We start from the raw sequence: 22,091 nt of genomic DNA, 5'->3' as shown, positions 1-22,091 counted from the left end.
CCATACATCGTCACACAGAATACACTCAAACAGTATTTTATTATACACATATCATCATTTATGTAGAACAATTATTTGGTCATACATGGTTTGTAATTATACACCTGGCCAGTAGGTGGTGTCGTGTGCACAGGAAGGGTTAAACACCACAGTCTAGTTCATCTTTCCAACATATGCTTGATCGCATAACCTGACCATTCACCACTTGAATGACTAAACAGTGATGTTAATATTTAAAGACAGATGTGGGCATTTGAACAGACTTTTGCCATGAGAACAAGATCTTCCTGAGTCATGTGCAAATGAAATTGCAGCTGGGCTCCTGCTGTATGGTGACAATGTGCTCATTTTCATTTTTAAGGCGTTGTTAATTAACAATTCACTCTCAGGTGCCATGGTTTTAGGGCATAAACAGTTATCTGGAGACAATATCTTGAAGTTGGCAGAACCTGGCACAGATGAGTTATCCAATCATTTTACCTTATATTCATTTAGAGGATTATTTAAACCAAAATGGTTTATATAGGAGGAATAAGACTTAGGTTTCAGGACATTGGGGGAAATTTAAGACCAGTGAGGATCTGAAAATAGCGACTGTAACTAATTGGGAACTCAAAGCGATGTTAACCAGAGGGCTTCTCCCAGGGGGAGCGGTTGGTAAACGTTCCCACTCAGAATAAGCTCAGGAATGTGAGTTTCTCTCTCACATACACACACCTCAAGGGCACAAAGACTGAGGGGATGTAAAAGACAACTGTTCTATTAGGCTATAAACACACTTTGTATTAACATTTAAAATAGAGAAACTGAAATGACATAAGATGCTCAGAAGAATTTTATATTCCTCCTTCACATTACATTACATTACACATTACATATTACATGCAATCCTGCAGTGTTGCTATGGTTAAGGGCATCTGATAAATGCTGTAAATGTAAATGTAACAAGTGGTCTCAAAACAATAAAGGGTATATAGGGTATATATAAAACAATATAACAATATAGGTTGCAAAACAATATAGGGTTTGCAAGGAATAAAATATATATTTTTGTAAGTATAAATGTAGCAAGTGCTCTCAAAACAATAAAGGGTATATAGGCTATATATAAAACAATATAACAATATAGGTTGCAAAACAATATAGGGTTTGCAAGGAATAATTTTTTTTTTTTTTAAGTGCAAATGTAGCAAGTGTAAATGTAGCAAGCTCTCTCAAAATAATAAAGTGTATATAGGGCATATATAAAACAATATAACAATATAGTTGCAAAACAATTTAGGGTTTGCAAGGAAAAAACTATGTACAGAATTTTTTTAAAAGCACTGAGGCACCATCTGAATCTACTTGCAATTAAAGTGCTTTTGTAAAAGTGCTTTTGTAAGCGGCTGTACGTGTCTCTTTTGCTGCGCTCCCCAGCCCAGGTCCGGCTCTTCTGACAGAATTTCTGAAGGTCCTCTTTAAAGGCCTCATGATAATCCTGGGCTTCACTCTCTTCCTGAGAGGTATCTGCTCAATCCGAAATCAAATGCGGAACAGTCCACGTCGTCGAGAGCGAATCACAGGCTACAGTCAAGGAGGACAAAGATGTAGAGTCAGAATCTACAGAGGATCCAAAAGAATCAAACAGTAAAGAATCAAAGCATGTCTCACCGATCCAGGACCTTCAGCTGTTTTTTTAGTCACTAGTGGAGCAGTAAAGTGACTGGCCATTCCCACTGGAACATTGGAGTCACTCTGAAGAATTAAATGTCATTTTATTTATTACACAGAACTGTTTTAGTATGAAACATTAAACTGTCATGGTAGCAAACCCTGACATGCAATCACAGCTATGAATAAAATTATAGTGAACTCTTTGATCTTTGAACCTGAGACAAGAAAATAAATAAATATATAGTTATAGTAATTATATTTTACTTACAGTTTGGGACGGTCTGACTTCATGCACCATTGGGATGTATGCATCAGCTGAGATCCTCGTCCTCCTTTCTCTGACAGGCAGACTCTCATCTGGTGACACCCTTCTTTTTAATTCAGACCGTCGCTGTAGACTGGGTGTTGAGGGAGAGTGGAAAAGCCCGTGTGATCGACAGAGAATCACAGGCTACAGTCCAGGAGGACAAAGATATAGAGTCAGAATCTACAGAGGATTCAAAAGAATCAAACAGTAAAGAATCAAAGCATGTCTCACCGATCCAGGACCTTCAGCTGGTTCATCTGTCACTAGTGAAGCAGTAAAGGGACTGGCCATTCCCACTGGAACATTGGAGTCACTCTGAAGAATTAAATGTCATTTTAATTATTACACAGAACTGTTTGAGTATGAAACATTAAACTGTCATGGTAGCAAACCCTGACATGCAATCACAGCTATGAATAAAATTATAGTGAACTCTTTGATCTTTGAACCTGAGACAAGAAAATAAATAAATATATAGTTATAGTAATTATATTTTACTTACAGTTTGGGACGGTCTGACTTCATGCACCATTGGGATGTATGCATCAGCTGAGATCCTCCTCCTCTTTTCTCTGACAGGTGTACCCTCATCTGGTTGCACCCTTCTTTTAAATTGAGACCGTCCCTGTAGACTGGTTGTTGAGGGAGAGTGGAAAAGCCCGTGTGATCGACAGAGAATCACAGGCTACAGTCCAGGAGGACAAAGATATAGAGTCAGAATCTACAGAGGATTCAAAAGAATCAAACAGTAAAGAATCAAAGCATGTCTCACCGATCCAGGACCTTCAGCTGGTTCATCTGTCACTAGTGAAGCAGTAAAGTGACTGGCCATTCCCACTGGAACATTGGAGTCACTCTGAAGAATTAAATGTCATTTTAATTATTACACAGAACTGTTTTAGTATGAAACATTAAACTGTCATGGTAGCAAACATTGACATGCAAACAATTACAGCTATGAATAAAATGATAGTGAACGCTTTGATCTTTGAACCTGAGACAAGAAAATAAATAAATAGAGAGGTAAATGAGTCCATTATGGGGAGGGATTAAGGATCTGTAATTACCGAGTAGTTATATATTACTTACAGTTTGGGAGGGTCTGACTTCATGCACCATTGGGATGTATGTATCAGCTGAGATCCTCCTCCTCTTTTCTCTGACAGGTGTACCCTCATCTGGTGACACCCTTCTTTTAAATTGAGACCGTCCCTGTAGACTGGGCGTTGAGGGGATCTTCAGCTTGGGGGGTTCACGTTGACTAAAAAGAGAAAAATAAGCATTAACTATTATATGAAAAGCAAATTCGATAAGCTAGCAAACAACACGAGGATAACGGCTCATTAAAGAGTTCAGAAACTGTACCTTCCGAGAACCGCCAGAACCGCGCACAATTCAGTGACAGGGGAAGGCACGTCCGCGGGTGCAGCGGGGGAGAAGATCAGAGTCTTCACACATGGGGAGCCCATGGACACCAAATCCGGCAGCGAGACTTGAGGGAATCCTCGGCCAGGCTGCGGGTGAAGGCTGTCCGGGCTGAAGTCCATATCTGCCCGCTATGCGCAGTGTCCCCGAAAAACGGGATTAATCGGTGGCAAACTCCTGTGAATTTTTGAGTAAGCACACTAACGGTCCCGATTGAAAAGCAGTTGAAATTTGTCTTCCTCCTTCCTTCGGCTGTCAGAAATCTGCCGCCAAACGCGCACTCTCTCTGACACCGGGCTCCAATGTCGGGAAGAAAAACTCGAGTCTGTATCTTGTATCTATGTCGAAACCAAGGCAACCAGAAGCGTCAAACTTCTGACCAATAGCAGACACTGTTTTTATCTTCTCAACCAATCACAACCGTGATTGAAGAGGCGGAGGGATGACATACAGAATCGCCATCCAATCAGAAGCGGGACGGTTACAGCTGGTGCGAGCTATTATCCAATCAAATCGTCACCTTGAGCTGAAGGCTGGGTGCAGAAAAATCCGCGTAAAAAACGGCAGATTTTCCCGCGGAACGTTTCAAGCTGCGACTGGACCACCACCGACGAAAGCCCGTCAGCCAATAGAAGTGCGAGTTTTTGTTGCCATTTAAACACGACACGCCGTCTTTTAAGATTCGCTGTACATTACGTTTAATTTCACAATGGCTAATTCACACATTTAGGTCTTGCGCATGATACAGTTAGAAGAATAGTTTTTTTTAATATACATATATGCAAATGATTTCCAACTTTTGATTCATGATAAAAAAAAACCGAGTAATCAAAAATCATGTGGAATTTTTTTTTTATGATTAACCAATATGTATCTGCATGAGTACATGAGTATCATATTTTAAACAAAAAATCTGCAAACTGTGTTTCACTGATCACGAACACCCTCCTCCTGAATAGGTCACACTTGTATGCAAGCATGTGTAAGGGCACTAAGTGATTGATCCATACTGTCAAAAATGCGTATGGTATGAGTGTTACGCTTTGTCATTATATTCAGCCCAGCCAGTTTGTAGGTTGTCAGGTAAAAATCAAGGGGAGTAAAAATGAATGTGACTGACAATGATTTTACTACATCAATGTTACAGTAATTTGAGTAATTTAGAGGCAGTGATGGGTGGAATTTTACAATAATATGTAATCTTCTGTTTATGCAAATAGAGCACATCTTGGAGACATATAATGTAGTGTTTCTGCATAAAGGGAGGCCTTTCTCCACTCTCAACTTATTCTCAGTCTCAGCCTGTGTGGCCTGTAACCCATCTCCATTCTCAACTCACACTTGCATCTGCTATCACACACAGGTGGGTCAAAGCACATGCTCTCTTGGGGGGGTCCACAGAGAACATACCATTGTCGTGGGCCATGCAGTGTCACCTTTGGGTGACCTCACCCATGGTCACTAGTAGAGTGGGCAAAAAATAGCTTCACCTTCACATTCCACAGTAAAGAGCAAATCTCTGTCTTTCAGATAATGGCACTCACAGTCACATGCATGCCCTATAATGTCACCATAGACATGCATAAACTCCACATCTACAGTTGGGCAAACAGAGCAAAATCAATAAAAGTAGTCCCTCTGTATGAAAACACCATAAGAAAATGAAAATAAATATGTAGAATGGAGACTAACACTGCTCATCAGACAAAGTCCTCTGCACAGCCTCCCTTTTCCCATGAGATTGAATTTTATCAGGAGCAGAATCACACATTAAACATTTATATTACATTTGCAGCATTTATCAGATGCCCTTATCCAGAGCGGCTTACAATCAGTAGTTACAGGGACAGTCCCCCTGGAGCAATTTAGGGTTAAGTGTCTTGCTCAGGGACACAATGGAGATAAGTGGGATTTGAACCTGGGTCTCCTGGTTCATAGGTGAGTGTGTTACCCAATAGGCTACTACCACCCAACAGTAAAGCATCCTGAGAAAATTAATGTGTGAGGCTGCTTCTCATCCAAGGGAGTTCAATATTGGTCATTTAGTGCAAGAAAAGTGAGAGAATATTGTAAACAATGATATGATATACCCATATCAGGGACAATGACTTCAGATCAAATGAAGAGGAGGTGGTCTGGATGATAATCTCTGCTTTAATGTTAGTAAGAGAAATTAATTGATTGTTAACTTCAGAAGGACAAACACTGACCCCTTTTAAACATCATACTGAGCCTGATCTGATATGCTGATATGGTGTTCCAGGTGGGTCAGGGACAGGTGACACGCATGATTTTATAAGGACCAAATACTGTGGCCAAATTAGGGGCTCGCTCTTTGTACAGCAAAGCCCAAGTAGAAGCTTCTTAAGAGTTTATTTCATGTACAATAATGTTTTTTTTTTATTTAAAACGCTAATAAAGATCTGATTGTACAAAATAAATGCTTATTTGTGCAGATCTGTGCAGTTTCTTAAGCATAAATTCATAATGTATATTCACACGTTTTGACTGTTAGAAATTCCAGAACATTAAAACCACATGAGTAGGCCTGCTACAAGAGCTGGTCTGGCACATACTCCACATGACCTCTGAAGGTGTCTTGTGTTATATGCTACCAAGACATTGGTCTTGTAAGTGATTGTCACATTGTGATACACAGCAGACAGTGCACACAGTGAAATTTGTCCTCTGTGGGGATGGTGCTTTGCTGAGTGGCACCTCAGTGGCACCATGGCGGATCGGGATTTGAACCGGCAACCTTCTGATTACGGGACCTAAAATGCCCTGGACCTAAAATGGGATTTTGAGGATGCTTTGACCCAGCTGTCACAATGGACTGTGTTTAAGTCGCTTACATCTTTACTCTTGCCAATTTATTCAGAATCAAACATTTCATTATCAATAATTTTTTTCAAGGCATCTACATCATCACCAGGCAGCAACAGCAAGTGAAAAAAATATGTTTTATCAAACCTTTAGTACATCAGACCCTTAGCCATAATTATGCTTCTTATAACAGCAGTAATTATTATTAGAAATAGAATTGTATTTCTCATATATTTTTACTACCCATACCCATTAATAAGCAATGCAATTTTCATTGTCAACATTACATTTATATGTATTTTCATAAAAAACATTCAGGTATCAAGAATGAAGTCGTCATAAGATTTAAAACCACAACTAAATGGCACTCTTTAATCACCTTTAAATGTACATAGTTTATTAATCAATATAGAATGATTACATTACTAAGATTAATTGATATGTTAAATGTCAATCAATTTGGTCTTTGCTGCAGGCTGCAAACATGACTTGTTCAAAATCCCAATAGACAATATTTCATTTGCAAATACAAAAATCAAATTTAATACAAATATGATACTTGCAAATATCATCCTTGTTATTTGTCTGCCCTGACATAGGTACCAAACACGCTGTCCTGTCGATCCAGAAGAACTTTGGGTTCATCGTACTCCAAAATGACCCCGCGCTTCATCACAATCACCACATCAGAACTCAGTATGTTGTTGACGCGATGCTGGAGGACAAAAGGAAAAATGTCTTATTTGTTGTTACACAAGATAATTTTTTGTGGACCCTTTTTCCAACAGGCAAAAAAAAAATCACTACTCACTGCTATAGTGACAACAGTCCGGTCAGCAAAAGCTGTCATAACAACCTTTTGCAGAATACTTTCCTGTGGAATATAGAGTATATAAGCAGAGAAAGAGTGGTAGAAGTCGAGAAGCCCCCAAATCACACTTACTATCAATGTGTTGTTGAGTCTGACACTCTGTCCTTGTAACTACTCACTATAAGGATACCTGCTAAATGCCATAAATGCCTCAATCAGAAGCATTCATTTTAGTTCAAGACAGTAAGTGCTTCTCTTTGGGGTAGTTATTTGGGGCAGTGGTGGCCTAGCGGTTAAGGAAGCAGCCCCATAATCAGAAGGTTTCGAATCCAGATTCTCTGAGGTGCCACTGAGAAAAGCACTGTCCCCACACACGGGCGCCTGTAATGGCTGCCCACTGTTCACTCAGGGTGATGGGTTAAATGCAGAGGACAAATTTCACCGTGTGCTGTGCTGCTGTGTATCACAATGACAATCGCTTCACTTTCTAAACACAAAAGAAAATACACTGAGGAGCTTTCTGTTTACATTCAGATGTGCTGTGACATAGCAATACATCAGGGCCCTCAAACTAGCCTAGAATAATAATAATTATTATTATGTATGAATGTGTGTGTGTTTATATATATTTTTTGTACCTCTGCAAACACTGACCAAAATGTGACAGCAGCTAGGAATTACATGTACACAATGGACATTTGTGGATTTTTTTCAACACAGATCATTTACAAATATGAAAGTGAAATGATTCTCATTGTAGCACAACAAAATGTGTCCTCTGCTTTTAACCCTAACCCTAACCCTTAGTGAGCAGTGAGCAGCCATGAAAGGCACCCGGGGAGCAGTGTGTGGGGACAGTGCTTTTGCTCAGTGGCACCTTTGCGGTTCAGAACTCGAACCGGCAGCCTTCTGATTACGGGTCCGTTTTAAATATGTATGCTGATGACTGGAACAACTGGAATTGCATTGTGGAATAGAACAGTGTGACAAAAGACGTGGTCAAGCCAGAGATAAAATGAGACATTAAAGTGGAGCTGTTACAAGACTGCAGCAGACAATGTGAATTCCAAACCTGTATATCCTGCCTATATTTGCTCCGTTCTGAATTTACATAATACAACATTACATAATACATTTACACCCTACATGTGGTACTCTGACCTCTGGTGACCCTTACCGTGGCCATGTCTATAGAGGCAGTGGCCTCATCCATAATCAGGATGCTGCTCTTTCGCACAAAAGCTCTGGCCAAACAGAAGAGCTGACGCTGGCCCTGGCTGAAGTTCTCTCCACCCTCGGTCACCATGGCATCTACAGAAGAACATGAGAGAGAATTCTGATTGTATTTTTGGGCTGTAATTCTTTTTTTAATTACATGTAGCCACTGAAAAATTCACAGTAAACAGTTATTATTAGTAAATCAGATCTGGTTAGTACATTAGTTTCAATGGTTTGTACTGGTTAGTTGTTAGTACATTAAGGTTCATTTTGAAGCTTAAAATGTTTTTAATGTTTAAATGTAGAGTCACACATACAGCAAAAAACTGGTGCAAATCACAATGAAAGTATCTGTCCATACAACAGCAATTGACCCGTGGCATTCTACTTTAAATGTGGTTATGTTGACACCCTAAATACCCTAAATGTCATGCGCAGATCAATATAACAGGGCCCTAAAAAGAAAAAAAAAGACAGGACATCTCATCTTACCCAAGCCACCAGGCAGTGCCTTGACAACAGACATGAGCTGGGCGATCTCTAGTGCCTCCCACAGTGTTCGGTCAGTGGCCTTCCGCTCTGGGTCCAGATTAAATCTGCACATCAGGAAGAATACACTTAAGCATGATTGGGCATAATGATTAAGATCTTTTCATTCCAGAATTCCAGTAATTTAAATTCACCTTATGGTTCCACTGAACATGACCGGGTCCTGGAGGATAATGGAGAACCGGGATCGTAGGGTTTCAAGGGGGAGTTCAGCAATATCAATCCCATCCACAATAATTTCTCCTGAAGAGGACAGAACTTTTCAGATAAAACATCACCGGCAATCCTCACTTTTTTTTATAAATTAGTCCACTGTTCCTATCTGCCATTCCAATTGTCCGAGAGTGCTAACATAGCACAATATCATCACTTATACATCTGTTAAAGATCATTCTATTATAATTCTTTTGTACATTATTTGTGGCCACAATTCATTGTACTGAATTTTTTTTAAACCTTACAAAAAAATTGACATCTGCATGCTAATACTATAGTTGTTGGTGGATCCATGCAGATTTGAGACACTGTCCACATCTACTCTAAAAAATTCAAACTCATACAAACCTTCAAATGCATCAACCATTCGAAAGAGCGCTAAAGAGAAAGATGATTTGCCGCTTCCTGTTCGGCCACAAATTCCCACCTGCAGGACAGGACAAATTTTGTGGCCTTTATTGTATGATATATGTATGACCTCGTACTGAGCTGATCAACCTTTCCAGTAACCTTTTGTCCAGGTCTGATGTGAGCGTTGACTTTTTTTAGGACTGGTTTTAGACTGCTGTCGTAGCGCACGCTCAGGTTTTTTATCTGAATTTCACCATGCTGTGGCCACCTTGCAGGAACCTGGGCTGGTGCTGTGACACACAAACATACACACACAGCAATGATCAGAGCCATCTGAGGTGTGCGAGGGCATTCACTCACTTTCCCCCAAATGAGAGCCTTTGGTTTCTTAATTGCAGTATAATTGAATATGTTTCAGCTGACATGTAATCTTAATGGATGCAGTGAATATTGTCTTAGTTATTAAACATCTTGACATCATTATTGACATCACATGGCCATTTAGAAAAGGGTCAAATTACTGTCATGGGAAAGATTATATGAACCCCTGCTGATTTTGCAAGTTCGTCCAATAAACAAAGAAATGATCGCTCTATAATTTCAATATTATGTTTATGTAAATAGTGATAGAAGAAGAATAACAAAAATCTAAGTTTTTTTTCCAATTTCATTCTTGGAATTGCCAAATTATCATCAAGCAATGAAGCAATCTTTAATGATTAATGGTTAAAGGATAGAAATCAGTTAAAATGAATATGCAATATTGCTCCATGCAATAAGAACAGTTGTGTTGCACCACTTAAGAGTGAAGTTTATCTGTCCCCCTTGAAAGAGTCCTAGCAAACATCAAAGCACCATGCAAACATGGTTTCTTGCTCATTCTTAGATGTTCACATTGTGTCATTGGTAGGGTTGCCAACTTATTTTTATTAGTTTTTTCAAACACATTTAGTTTTTGAATAAGTTATCACTATCGCCAATACCAACTTGAATTTTATTTGGTATCTGACCGAAAAGGAAATCAGTGGTATTTCACATCCCTAGTGGAAACTGTTTCTGTAGAGATTCAGCTGCTTTGTAAAGAATGCGTTTGTAAAGCACTGCATTATGGGATCTGTGGTTTTTGTGTTATCACCACTCCATATGGCCAGGCCATAATAATAGATCTACAGGGTGGGCCGGTTATACTGATGGGAATGGGAATGGTTGGTGACATTGAATACATTTTATAAGTGGTCAGAAACCTTCAAATAACTCGTTACAACCCAAGCACACCATTGTTTTTCTTGTAAAATTACCAATAAATTTGATGTGTCACATGACCCTCTTCATACTGAAAAAACAAAAGTTGGATCCAATGGCCAACTTCAAAATGGCCACTATGGTCACCACACATCTTGAAAAGTTTGCCCCCTCACATATACTAATGTGCCACAAGCAGGATGTTAATATCACCAACCATTCCCATTTTATTAAGGTGAATCCTTATAAATGGCCCACCCTGTATATAAAGTGATCCATGGGATCATGCTACAGGGTTTGTTTAAAAAAATTCAAACTATTATTGGTTAACATAGACTGACAAGCAGTTTATCATTATCCACGTACTTGATTATTTGTGCCCCTTTATGTTGTCCCGGGAGATGCTTTACACTGTCATAGTGATGATTTATTTAGCCAACTCTTTCATTCAAAATCACCATCGTGCTGTGAGAGTAGGTGTGACTCACTTATGCTGCCATTATAGTGCTCAGGCTCTGTCTGCAACAGGCTGCTAATACGCTTTACACAGCCCAACTGCACCTCCATGTCCGCCAGGTTACGCACCATCCAGTTCAGGTAGTTAGATACCTAAACAGTGAATGACAATCAATAATTACATGTTAGACCTGAGACACTATCTGACAACAAGCTGAAACCTAAATGAAATCTAAAAGTAAATTTATGACAAATTGCTAATAATATCAGAAAGGGTATTATGATGATTTCTATTTTTAACTACAGAGGTTGGCTACAGCACTATAAACAGTAACCTGGACTTTTCATGATTGCCGTTGACTGTTTATTTCAAAACATTTACATTTACATTTACATTTACATTTACAGCATTTATCAGACGCCCTTATCCAGAGCGACTTACAATCAGTAGTTACAGGGACAGTCTCCCTGGAGCAACTTAGTGTCTTGCTCAGGGACACAATGGTAGTAAGTGGGATTTGAACCCGGGTCTTCTGGTTCATAGGCGAGTGAGTTACCCACTAGGCTACTACCACCCCTTAAATTACCTCAGCATTGAGGCTCAGCTACCTGACGTTCATCTCCTACATTGAAGCATGACTCAAGTCATATAGAAAAGTTAACTAGTTCAAAGAGAGATGTGTGTTTCTGATTTGCAACATGGGGACCTGTCATGATCCGGTCTAGAAGGCATTACTCCGGTTTGGATCCCGGGCTTTCACGTTAGTCCTGTGTAATGTTTCCTAATCATGTTGACCTGTGTCTAATGTATAAAGCTGCCCTGTTCGTGTCTGTTGACCGTTGGGTCTTTGTTATGTTACATGTTACCGGATGTCTCCCCTGTCCTGTTCATTGCAAGATTAAACCCGTTTTGTGACGTCGTGCAAATGCGTCCTTCTTCTTCGTCAAGTCTAGTCATCATTTCCGATCACCTGCCTCGCTTTTCCGATCACCTGCCTCGCTATTAAATCATTGCTAGTCAATTTTCATACCATCAAAGCGTATGTGAGCCCCAGGCCCACCTGACCAGCGGAGAGCTGTCTGTACAGGGAGCTGCTGATGGAGGCCACTGCAGCTATCAGTACAACACATGCCCCAATGTACTCCTACACACAACACAACACACAACAGAGCTTAACAAAAGGTTACATTTCAATCATCCATATTCTTATATTTCAAGTGCTTTCCAGACAAGAACAAAACAGAATAGAAACTTGTGGTTAAAGACTTATTACCATGCGAACTTCCAGCCATCGATTAGCTGCGGTTAAAAAGAGGGAAGCAATGTTGTTGGCATCTGTGTATTCCAGTAATTTCTTTTTGAACTTCGCCTCATACCTTCAGGGTAAAAATAGTATTATAAATGGCAGAAAAAACAGTGTTTGTATGTGGTATATAATAAGACATAATCAGACTGAAAAGAATGAACTAGTTATAATAAGCCATGCATTATAAATGTACAGCAACAGTGTCATGATGAGGCATAATAAAGGTAATTCAAGTTAAGCTCTTTCACTTTTATTTGGGGAAACTATCAGCTGTCAGATCAAAAGAAGTCAGTCAGAGGGTGGGTGTATCACCTGAAGGCTCTGATGGTAGTAAGACCCTCCACAGTTTCAGAGTAGTGGGAAAGTAGAGGGATCTGGGTGCTGTCCTCCAGCTGCTGCAGATCCCTGTTATAGAGAAAGAATACAATACTGTTTTGATGTCATGTGACCTTTGAGAACTGTACTCAAGGATGAGTACCATTAATCCAAAATAATTATACTCAAGTACAGGTAAAAAGTAGTCTTCCAAAAAATTACTCAAGCAAGAGTACAAAAGTATTTTGTGATAGAATTGTAATATTTTGCATTACATATAATACAGCTAATGTATTTTTTAGAAACTATATATATAGTTATACTTTCAGTAGTTATTTAGTTATTTTTAGTTATACTTTCAAAAGTGCCTTTGACCCACCTGGAAGCCACTCTGAAGTACTTCTGGATGAAGTAGCAGGTGATTAACAGTGGTACCAGTGTAATGAGGAAGACAGGTGTAACATAGGCAATGACCCCCAAGGCAGAGACACACAGCAGTGTAGAGCGGCTCAGACACTCAAGTGTGGCAGGGATGTGCTGCAACAAACACACACACAGACTTTAAATCAAAAATGTGGAAAATATACACTATTATTGAACCAGTTCTTTTCTGATGTAAGTGGATAAAATAATTATTTTTTACATGATGATATATAATAATCACATGGGATGAGTGTCTTGAACTATAGTGAGTGTTGTGGGGTTAAATAGTGCATCACATGGAATAAGATTTTATTTTAGTGTTTAAAGTATGGTGTTCACCTGGTCAACAGTATTTGTGTCAGCAGAAAACCTGTTTAAAATGTTGCCAACTGGAGTTGTTTCAAACAGCCTGAGGAAAGTAAAGTACAGCTATAAGCTGAAGTCACTTCATCATCACTTCATCAACACATCATCATCACTGTATCCTGGAATAAGGACAGTCAAGTCCATTTATTTATTATGAAATATGAATATTACTAAATTTATTCATGATTTTTCTCTTTAAACAACAGATTTTAAGACAGACTTTGAGCTTTGCATGAATAATTGTCAGGGATGTGCTGAAGACCACATAATCTTTAAACTTTGTACCTAGCAAATCAGTCCAAAATGTTTGAATATGTGACTACAGTATATAAATACAGTATACAGTATCCTGACTTACACATCCAGTCCCACACACGTACCTCATGGGAGCTAGTACAATGATGTTGAGAAGGCTGTGGTGCAGCTGGGTGGCCACATGCAAGCCTGTCCACTCGACGGTCACTGAGGTGACCAAGCACAGCACAATGCCCAGGCCACAGAGCACACAGAACACAAGCAGGTATGAAGAGTGAGTGAAGTCACACACCTAAAAGGACAGGGAAGAAGTGAAGTCACCAGTTGCTGAAGTGCCCAGAATCAGAAAATGTCATTACTCCCAGAGGAAACTGCAAAGGGCACAAAGACACAGAGACTTACATACAAATGTAAGTGCCAAATCTTGGTTGCACAAAGTAATGTACGCGAGACTTCTTCAGAAAATTTCAAAAATCTTCTGTGCACAGATACAAAATGTAGAAAAGAAAAATATCAAAGTTAAAAAAGAATTTCCTTAGATATGTGGGACTGCTGAAATTCTGCATAGTCATGGTCAAAGACTGATGCTTCTAAGTCATTCACGCAACAAACAGCTTCTGCTGAGTAATATAGAACAAATATTAATATAGTAAATTATTTTAAACCTTGAAATTAACGTTGTTATTATTTAGTAATCATTTCCTTTAAATATAAATGTATAAATCTGTCACAGCGGCGAGCTGACGGGGGAAGAAACCGCAGAGGTGGGACATAACGAAAACAAGAATTTATTACTAAACACTATTCATTATGGCGCGATGGCCGAAAACAGGGGAAATAACGGGGAGAACGAAAACTAGCCCGCAGGCGTGTGCCGATTGCCAGAACTCAAAACTACACATCAAACAGTTGCAGGGTCCACTACAGAGTTCACGAAAGGAGTTCACGGAGCTCCCGAAGGGCGGAACCACAACGCCTCTTATCCGCAGTCTGGATTGGCCACAAGTGATGTCTCCAGCTGAAGCCAATCCTGACAGAGCCCCCTGTCCAAGGGCTACGTCCTCGGAGCCCCAGCAGTACCATCAGTGGAGGAGGCGGGGCGGACTGCGGTAACCACAGTGCTCCTTCTGGGCACATGCAGCCCCTCTCGTTGCACATCCCTGCTGGCAGAGAGACCAGCTTCTCTCCCTGCCCTGCGCATGGAGGCGGTCCCGGTCCCTCTGGCAACCACATACGACACCCCTGTCTGGTACCTTCTGTCCACATGCAGCTTCTCTCCCTGCAGCACACAGCAAGGTGGTTCCGGACCCTCCGGCGACCCTTCACCACACCTCTGGCTGGTGCATTTGGGGTACATGCTGCACGTCCCTGCTGTTAGTGCGACCAGGGTCCATAAACGCCACAGGCCAGCCCCTTCTGCATCCATTGGGACAAGCAGGCCCTCTTCCTGCCTGTCCCAGCTGGGTCCTCATGCCTTCCAGGGGGCGCTGGGGTGCACCCTCTTTACGAGCTACTGGAGGACCCAGCTCAGCCAGTCGGAGTTAGAACGGGGAGCGCCAGTGGGGAGCATTGGATGGTCACCCGTGTGGTCAGGTTTGGGATATGAACCAGCCACTAAGCCTTGTTGCTATGTCATGCTGTGATGACACCAATGTTTGGACACTTTGGTACTTTTATCCAACTTTTATCCAACCAGGAGTATTTTGGTGTATTTATTCTGGTGGTGCTGTAAGATTGGTTGGTGATCCAGGACCAACCCAATCAACCTAAACTGAAAATAAGTGTTATTTTCATCTGCCTGTATCTTATCCCTATACTGATGTGACATGACAGAATGCCTGATCCTAAAGAGGCACAGCAAACAAGAAGAATAAGACATACGTGCAGGTTCTGGCTTGAGGATGTTACCCCACTCAATGAGGCACAGTCACAACCCAGATTCCACCAGAAAAGGAAGATCCGAAGAGCCAGCCCATTGCCTTCCTCAAGTTCCAGTGCCACACCCCATCTTCCATGGGTTAAGCAATAGCAGAGCTGCTCCTGCTGCCTGAAGTGCCCATAGGGAGAACAGAACCAGAGATGGACGACACAGTGTTGTTTTGTCTCTGTGCATTGAGACTGGACTTTGTGTCGGTCCTCACTTGAGTGAAACAGGACTCTGCCAGGATGCCCCTTACTCTGCACCAGCCCAAAACCACTAAAATGAGAATGGCTGGTCCTTGAGCATCACCTTGTGACAAGAGGAGGGCAGGGTGGGCATTGTGGAACCATGTTAGATATGTCTGGGATCCTAATGTGTCACCACAGCCACCACCGTAACAACTAAAGCTTCAGGGATTTTCAAATGGACCAGTAGCATCATAATTGACACGTATTGTACACCATGACACTGGACTACACTTTGGACTTCTCCCCTCTACAACTGTAAGCCTTTTTCTCTTATTGGACATAGGGCTGGGCGATTTTGATAAAAAAAAAATCTTCCGATTTTTTTTCCAATGCACTTAAAAAATGGCTGCAGACATCAGATATAGTGTCAAAAGTGCAACTTTATTGCTATGATTGTCCTCAAGAGTTAAAATGTGTAGAATCCCAAAACAAAAAGTAAATGAGGCTCTGTCATTCAACAATTTCAAGCTTTAACCCAGGTTTAAGCAAAAGTGCAAAAAGTAGCTTAAATGCTCTGTTCAAGAAATCAGATAATTACAAATTTTGTAACATATAACATTACAATTAAAAAAAATAATCTCAGTTTAGTGTGAATATAAAAAAATGAAACATGCCTGTGGCAGACATATAGCCTGCTCAAAGAATGAACAAATGTATACTTTTATCTGTAACAACAAAACACGTGCTTTGTGGCTGAGTAAAACTGCATCTCCTCCAGCTCACTGCGGATCTTTTCCCGAGTTGTATCGGCGAAATACTTGGCAATAAATTGGCAGCATGTCTGTGGCAATATAAAACGTGACCGCCTCTGTAATCGCTTTCCATCGCGCTCCGTTCTTATCATAAGGCACACAGTTTGTAAAGCTGTCAGGAAGTGTACTTTGCTTTTTTAGCAGGTGTGCTAGAGGAGCCGTTTTCTTCGGGATGTTTATTCCTCAGGTGCTGGAAAAGATTTGTTGTACTGCTGCTTCCAGTAGCAACAGCCTTGAAACATATTTTGCAGCAAGGCTTCGTGTGTCTTTCGTCTTCTGCATCAAAACCAAACCAGTTCCAAATGACGGAATTACCTGTGCCTTTCTTTGGAATTAGTTCTCTGCTACACGCTGCCATGTTGTTTTGACTGTGTTACGCGGGGCAGGGGGCTACGGTAACCAACAAGGACGAAACGCGGTCCGAAAAAATTATTGTGGCAAAAAACTCGAGTTTGCAAAATAAAAATAGTCTTAAACTACAAAATCGATAAATCGATGAAATCGATTTTTCCCCCAATCACAATCACAAACCCTGCACTGACATCACTTGCAGGCTCACTCTACCCTGGAAGGGGTCCTTCTCTGTATCACGTTTCTTCCTTTCTTTTTTTCTCTCTCCTAGAGTTTTTTTGTGTGGAGTTTTTCCTTGCACGCAGAAGGGTCAAGTGTGGAGGGTGTCAAAGCCCATTGAGATGTACTGTATGTGATTTTGGGCTATATAAGAAATATATGTTGTTATTGTGGTTGTAATCATCCTCAGCTGCTTAAGAAGAAGCAGGGCTCTATAGGAATTGTGGGCATTGTTATAGGTGTCATCCATGTATTTTGTGTTAACCAGAGCCCGACGTTGTGTTTTGCTTTTCACTATGTTGACTTCATCCCTACACTGATGTAGCATGACAGGCACATGTTTTGTTGAATAATAATCCTGGATGTCTTTACTAGAGACACAGTGTGAGCCCAGAGATGGACCACTTTCCTTTAGATTTGATACCTGATCCTGATGCCACGGCCAGCTGATGTTGGCAACTGGGATCTCAGCTACATTATGAAAAAAGGGCAAAATCATTTTAAATTTGTTCACAGCTCAGAAATATTAAACTGTCTCTCACCTCTACAGCAGTGCAGTTGCCCTTGGTGATGCTGACCTTGGCTGAGATGACACTGGAGGTCCAGTGAGCGAGCCAGTAGTCAATTGCCACCATTACAGAGTGTTTGGTGAGTTGGGAAAGGATGAGGAGCAGGAGGAAGAGAAAACTGGCTGACTTGAGGTATATGCTAAAAGATGTCCAGGGTATGGTGTCCCTCTGGTGCAGCTCCGTGGAGAGGCTGTCCTCATCACTCTCCAGGGACTCTGCAGAGGAAGGCTTTGGTGAAGAGGACGGACTGTGACTGAAGAGCTAAATTAATGGCCTCCCCTGGTCAGGTAAGTGGCTGAAATTGTAGCCCCTCATATGTGAAAGTGAAGTGATTGCCATTTTGAAGCACAGCAAGCACAGTGCACACAAGGAAATGTGTCCTCTGCTTTTAACCCATCACCCTTGGTGAGCAGTGAGCAGTCATGACAGGCACCAGGGAGCAGTGTGTGGGGACGGTACTTTGCTCGGTGGTACCTTGCCGGTTTGGGATTCAAACCCATAACCTTCTGATTATGGGGCCGCTTCCTTACCTGCTAGGCCACCACTGTTATTACATACACCTGCCTCTTGGGCACAATGCATGGCCTAAGCGTTTTAAGAAACTTAAGTTTTATTGCCAAGGTAAGATTGCATATTTTAGGAATTTAAATGTCCTTCGCTAGTATTGTTTTCATTTTCAGTTTAAATATGTTCTTGAAAAACACGCAAGGCACAAGAGCTAATTGTGCATGACGGCCACATTTTTCAACACGTGAAGACGTGTTTGAAGCAGGACATGGAAAGCAATTCAAGCAGATATTTACAACAGTTTGAGGATTTTTTTGGGGTGGATGTTGGGAGATTTTGGAATACTTTCTGCACTTTTGGTGTTTGTAGATTGGGAATGCTTGTTTCAAAATCAGTGCAGAATCTGCCTACATATATGTACGTCAGTCATACTTGCCTCAATTTAATTTAATTAAGTCATTGTGTGTGGATTCATCTTAAACTACTGGTATAATAACTAGGGAATGGATGTCCACATTGTTGATTTGTATGTGGTTCCCACCTGGGTGGGAAAGATGGGTGAGATCCGTTTATACCCGTGAGTTCAAGTTCTTCAATATGTTATATACATGCAGCACACTTGGTAAGGCAAAGAGTTGCTTGGATTTATGGGCGTCTAAATCTTATGAATCTGGGGTTCCAAAGATGCCCTTATAACACCTGCATGGAGTAGGCAACCTGGTGATGGAGACCACTACATGCTCTTCGTACACTTTCAATTATTAGCATTCGTTACCATAGGGTCGGCCCATATACGTGTTTCTGTAATCATTACAAATGGAGTATGTCCTTTAAAAGTGTTTTAGATAGGACTCTCTGCGTCAGGATGGTTTTGGTGATGAGACCAACAGAAACATATTTAGGTTAATTCAGTGAACGTGTTTGGTCGCTTTGATATGTCTTAAGGCTGACAAATGGAGAAATATCAAAGACTGTCAAATTAAAGTTTGCACCTGACATCAGCTACATTTGCTATTGCACAATTACTGGAAGCTGGCTCACATACCCACGTTATTCTGCTTGGCATGACTATGTAACAGCTTTATGGAAATTGGTTCTGTTTTCGTCAGACGTTTTACTCTATGGCTTCATTTTTTCAGCAGAAGCCTCGTTCTACAGCTTTAGGTCCTCAGCAGAAACTATGTTCCCCAAATGTACCCTTGTTCCACAAAAATACAGATTTTGTATTGTTTTACAAAAAATTTGCAGATGTCACTTTTCCTGGAGGTTGGACAGAGAAGACTGGACCAAACTTTAATGCAAATGTGTTTAAACTGTTCTGATTTTCATCAGAACATTACATACATTAAATCTTAAATCTTTTGATGATAATTTGTCAACACTATATTTGAATAACTGACTAAAGATCTGTGACCAGACTGTATATCCAAATACAGACAAGCTCAGGTTCTGTCAAGTTTCACAATGGGACTGACAGCTGCACTCATTCTGTGGACGCAGTTACATGCTGTCAAGGTTTTGGGGAACAATGGGAACTGGGGACCAGGGAATAGTGCAATTCCAGGAACTGGTTCCCTGTGTGCTTTCAAGTGGTTTGCTGCTTGGGATAGGAAGTGGATGCAGGAACAGAACAGGGAAGGAGCATCAAAAGAGTCTTACAATACTATTAAAGTAATTATTTTCCCCATTTAGAATATTGTAGCACTAAAGTTTTGAGACCAGTTGGACCAATAAATCTGTTTAAGCAGATCCCGTAATCATTAAAATTCTTATAGCCTTGAATATCAACATCTGTAGCACAATCTAACACTTCACAATATGTTTACCATTGTTAGGATGTCAGCTATAACCGAATCTAAAAAACATTAACCTGAATATGTGCCTTCTGCGCAAATAAATCTACATGAATGTTAGACCAAAGAGGCACCACTTACCTCCAGGTTTCCAGGTCACATAACAGGATCCTGGGGCCAGAGCTTCCTATGTTCTCCTTAACTCCAACAGTTCACATAGGGGAAATCCCCCAAAATAAATCGAAACCAAAAATAAAAAAAAATGTGCAAACTAGATAAACTAGCTGGGAGGAAATTTTCAAAACTGGGGAAGATCCAAAATTCCCCCTCTCAACATCAGCCAGACCCATATTAGCTTCTCCTTTATGGCCCAGCTTGCAGACCTGAAAACCTAGAAGCCAGCTGGTGCCCCCTTGTGGATGTGATTGTGTGAGTGTCCACATCCTATGCATATATTCTATTATAGTAAAATTATTTATTATATTATTTTTGGCCTGAACAATAAATAAAATAAGAGTCGCCACACTGCTGTATTAGTAACAGAGCACCCCGCTATAAAGTAGATGCATGAAGGAAGAAGGTCTGCATTTTCACAGTCACGTCACTTGTGTGGTTATGGTTGCTGAATTGTACAAGCACCAAATAGTAATAAGTGCCAATACATTGTAATGGATTGTAGCACACTCAAGAAACAAGAATGATTAAATAAGTAATTCATTTACAAATTAATTAATTAATTAATCTCAGCTTCCACTGCTCAACCACACTCGAATGTGAAAATGTAATTCATTCAATAGAATGCGTAAAATGGGCAGCCATTCAGAAGGATGCATTCCATTTGTTCCAGACCTTTGTGAGCACTATGGGAAACATCAGGAGCTGGAGAATTCCCACATGTCCACACAGTGGTGCCACAGAAACAAAGAGAACAACAACAGGAACAACAACAGATAAACAACATTGGTTACTGTTACACACATTAAAAAAAAGACTGTCACTTACCCTTATGCAACATAAATATATAATACTGTATGGGTAGATGTGTACTATAAAAAATGCAAACATTATTGGTGAAGTGATTGCACAGCACAGGTTGCTGCAGCAAAGACTGACAACATAAGCTGTATGCTGCAGCAGCTTCAAATATTGTAAATATTTGTGCAATATAATTTAATATAATTTGTAACTGTTTTTAAGCATGTTCTATAATACGTATCAATATTAATCATGTATAAACTATATGGACAAACATGTTAGGATGCCTGACCATTAAACAAGAGGTGATGTTAATTAAATTGCATTCAAATAAACATAGTGTACTCTCAGAACTGAGATTTTGAGAAGTAGTCATTTTGTTTCACATATGTTTCAAAATGGATTCTGTATGGTTGTGCTTGATTTTGTACATGGGACAATTGGTCTGAAACACCTGAATTCAATAATTCATGTCCCAATACGTTTGTTCACATATTATATATGCCTTTAAACACAATTTGGAAACAAATAGAAATAATATATTTTGTTCCATAAGGGTATGTTCCTGAGGCAATGATAACCAAGGTACATTGCTATAAAACAATGACTTCACACGCCTGGGAGTGAAATGAATAGCATGGAGCTGGAAGAAACTGAAGGTTGAACTGGTAACACAACAGGGTCCCACCTTCATCACGGTCTTCAGTGGCCACCATGTCTCTGGGGTACATGGTCCTTCTGAAACTCCACTTCCTCAGCTCATTCCCACTCTCCTGACCTGCTTCCTGTTGTGCAAAGTGAACGTGGTGACAGGCATCAGTGATGGGGCTTTTATAAAGGCTTTCTCTGCAAAAAGAAGTGTTTTAGTGTTCTCTTGTCACTACCTTCCTGCGCATGAGCGTGTTCCACTGCTCATACAGTTCGGGCTCTAAGCCCTGGATGTCACTAAGAGTGCCCTGTGTCTGTACGGTGCCGTCCTTCATTGCAATGATCTAGGATCAAGGAAAGCCATGTCATGATATTTCAAAGCACA

The 22,091-nt window shown here is 40.5% G+C and overlaps 2 protein-coding genes across 4 annotated transcripts in view; both read right to left on the bottom strand.

Moving 5' to 3' along the window:
- Positions 1–113: 113 nt before the first annotated feature.
- LOC114772177 (uncharacterized) lies at positions 114–5,256 on the bottom strand. The gene is made up of 8 exons (XM_028965217.1): positions 3,329–5,256; positions 3,053–3,224; positions 2,736–2,819; positions 2,466–2,648; positions 2,195–2,278; positions 1,925–2,107; positions 1,654–1,737; positions 114–1,566 (listed from the first exon to the last, which is right to left on the bottom strand). Exons 1-8 carry the CDS (start codon positions 3,508–3,510, stop codon positions 1,525–1,527), a joined length of 1,014 nt encoding a protein of 337 aa, XP_028821050.1. The 5' UTR covers positions 3,511–5,256; the 3' UTR covers positions 114–1,524.
- Positions 5,257–6,246: 990 nt separating this feature from the next.
- The window catches only part of LOC114772175 (ATP-binding cassette sub-family C member 8-like), a 41,012-nt gene continuing 25,167 nt past the window's right edge, over positions 6,247–22,091 (bottom strand). For 2 of the 3 annotated variants that reach the window (XM_028965212.1, XM_028965214.1), the window contains exons 24-41: positions 21,943–22,050; positions 21,747–21,843; positions 20,933–20,962; positions 17,757–17,998; positions 13,849–14,015; positions 13,442–13,511; positions 13,059–13,216; positions 12,677–12,769; positions 12,332–12,434; positions 12,089–12,202; positions 11,090–11,210; positions 9,519–9,649; positions 9,357–9,435; positions 8,927–9,035; positions 8,736–8,839; positions 8,203–8,336; positions 7,026–7,088; positions 6,247–6,929 (exon numbers count right to left, since the gene is read on the bottom strand). In XM_028965212.1, the coding sequence (XP_028821045.1) occupies positions 6,792–6,929; positions 7,026–7,088; positions 8,203–8,336; positions 8,736–8,839; positions 8,927–9,035; positions 9,357–9,435; positions 9,519–9,649; positions 11,090–11,210; positions 12,089–12,202; positions 12,332–12,434; positions 12,677–12,769; positions 13,059–13,216; positions 13,442–13,511; positions 13,849–14,015; positions 17,757–17,998; positions 20,933–20,962; positions 21,747–21,843; positions 21,943–22,050 (2,061 nt within the window). In that variant the 3' untranslated portion in view covers positions 6,247–6,791. The remainder of the gene's footprint in view (positions 6,930–7,025; positions 7,089–8,202; positions 8,337–8,735; positions 8,840–8,926; positions 9,036–9,356; positions 9,436–9,518; positions 9,650–11,089; positions 11,211–12,088; positions 12,203–12,331; positions 12,435–12,676; positions 12,770–13,058; positions 13,217–13,441; positions 13,512–13,848; positions 14,016–17,756; positions 17,999–20,932; positions 20,963–21,746; positions 21,844–21,942; positions 22,051–22,091) is intronic. The other variant, XM_028965213.1, reaches the window with a different exon arrangement.

Source organism: Denticeps clupeoides, unplaced genomic scaffold (genome assembly GCF_900700375.1).
Source record: "Denticeps clupeoides unplaced genomic scaffold, fDenClu1.1, whole genome shotgun sequence".
In the NCBI taxonomy this organism is placed as follows: domain Eukaryota; kingdom Metazoa; phylum Chordata; class Actinopteri; order Clupeiformes; family Denticipitidae; genus Denticeps; species Denticeps clupeoides.
The sequence above is the reverse complement of the archived record's forward strand: the minus strand, read 5'-3'. Positions and strand labels throughout refer to the sequence as shown.

What these genes read in the sequence shown, in the direction of transcription:
- LOC114772177 (XM_028965217.1), bottom strand. Translation starts at nt 3,510, where the DNA reads ATGGACTTCAGCCCGGACAGCCTTCACCCGCAGCCTGGCCGAGGATTC. An exon ending in AAGTCAGACCGTCCCAAACT is followed by an intron (nt 2,279 to 2,465) that starts GTAAGTAAAATA and finishes TTAATTCTTCAG; the next exon opens with AGTGACTCCAATGTTCCAGT. An exon ending in CAGCTGAAGGTCCTGGATCG is followed by an intron (nt 1,567 to 1,653) that starts GTGAGACATGCT and finishes CCTTGACTGTAG; the next exon opens with CCTGTGATTCGCTCTCGACG.